The sequence below is a fragment of the Echinops telfairi genome, unplaced genomic scaffold, assembly GCF_000313985.2.
Source record: "Echinops telfairi isolate 266 unplaced genomic scaffold, ASM31398v2 ScPeMD7_18;HRSCAF=68, whole genome shotgun sequence".
Taxonomy (NCBI): Eukaryota; Metazoa; Chordata; class Mammalia; order Afrosoricida; family Tenrecidae; genus Echinops; species Echinops telfairi.
In genome coordinates this window covers 63,677,447-63,678,235 of record NW_022103915.1, presented here as the reverse complement: position 1 = coordinate 63,678,235, position 789 = coordinate 63,677,447, and the positions used below count along the sequence as shown (strand labels likewise).

At 45.0% G+C, this 789-nt stretch overlaps 1 protein-coding gene across 1 annotated transcript; it reads right to left on the bottom strand.

Annotated features, from left to right (window-relative positions):
- Positions 1-55: 55 nt before the first annotated feature.
- On the bottom strand, positions 56-515 carry LOC101663980 (signal recognition particle 9 kDa protein). The gene has a single exon (XM_013003755.2). It carries the CDS (start codon positions 401-403, stop codon positions 167-169), a length of 237 nt encoding a protein of 78 aa, XP_012859209.1. The 5' UTR covers positions 404-515; the 3' UTR covers positions 56-166.
- Between the last annotated feature and the right edge of the window lie 274 nt (positions 516-789).

Sequence of the window (789 nt, the reverse complement as noted above, 5' to 3'; positions counted from 1 at the left end):
TAAACATCAAAAAATAAAGTACAAAAAAAGATATCTCAGATAATGAATAGCCCACTCAGTTACATAAAGCATGTTCTATTCCAAAATTTGCTCAAATTCAAGATATTTACTTCCTAAAACATGAGTCTTCATCTTAAACCAGTCAGTCTGTTTCCATGGCAACACTTCAGGACTCCTTGGCTACCATAAGTCGCATTAGTTGACTGTGGAATTTCTCAATCTTCTTTACATCTTGAGCTTGGTCCGTTCTGTACACCAGACAAACTACATCGTCTGTTACTTTCACACACAGACTCCCATCAGTGTGCCTGTATTTAAGAACCACACGCGCCTTCATCGGGTCAGCGAGGTATAGCTTCTCGGCGGCGCGGCTGAACTCCTCCCAGGTCTGGAACTGCGGCATCGTGGCGCCGGGGTGGAGAAGGGAAGGAGGAAGGGTCGCGGGACCGTAGGCGGCGAGCCGCGACACCGTCCAACCGCCTACCTATGTCCCTACCTCCCGGGGTCACCGGCGCGCGCTGCAGTCTCCTTGGTTGAGTTTCTTGATGACCTTGTTTATGAGTCTGTTCAAGTTTTCAAATGTCCATAAGTGTTAATTTGGGAAAAGGGTGATTTTCCAGGTGTTTGTCCATGTCCTCCAAATGATTGAATTTGTTGGAATACGGTCTTTCCTAATACTGCATAGTTAATCTTATTATTTCATTGGGGTCTGTTGTGATTTCCCCTGTTGCATGCCTAATTCTAGATATTGACACATGGCCCTTCTTTTACTAGCAGTTTGTTGATTTT

Bases quoted from the DNA above. Each gene is read 5' to 3' on its own strand.
- LOC101663980 (XM_013003755.2), bottom strand. From the start codon at position 403: ATGCCGCAGTTCCAGACCTGGGAGGAGTTCAGCCGCGCCGCCGAGAAG.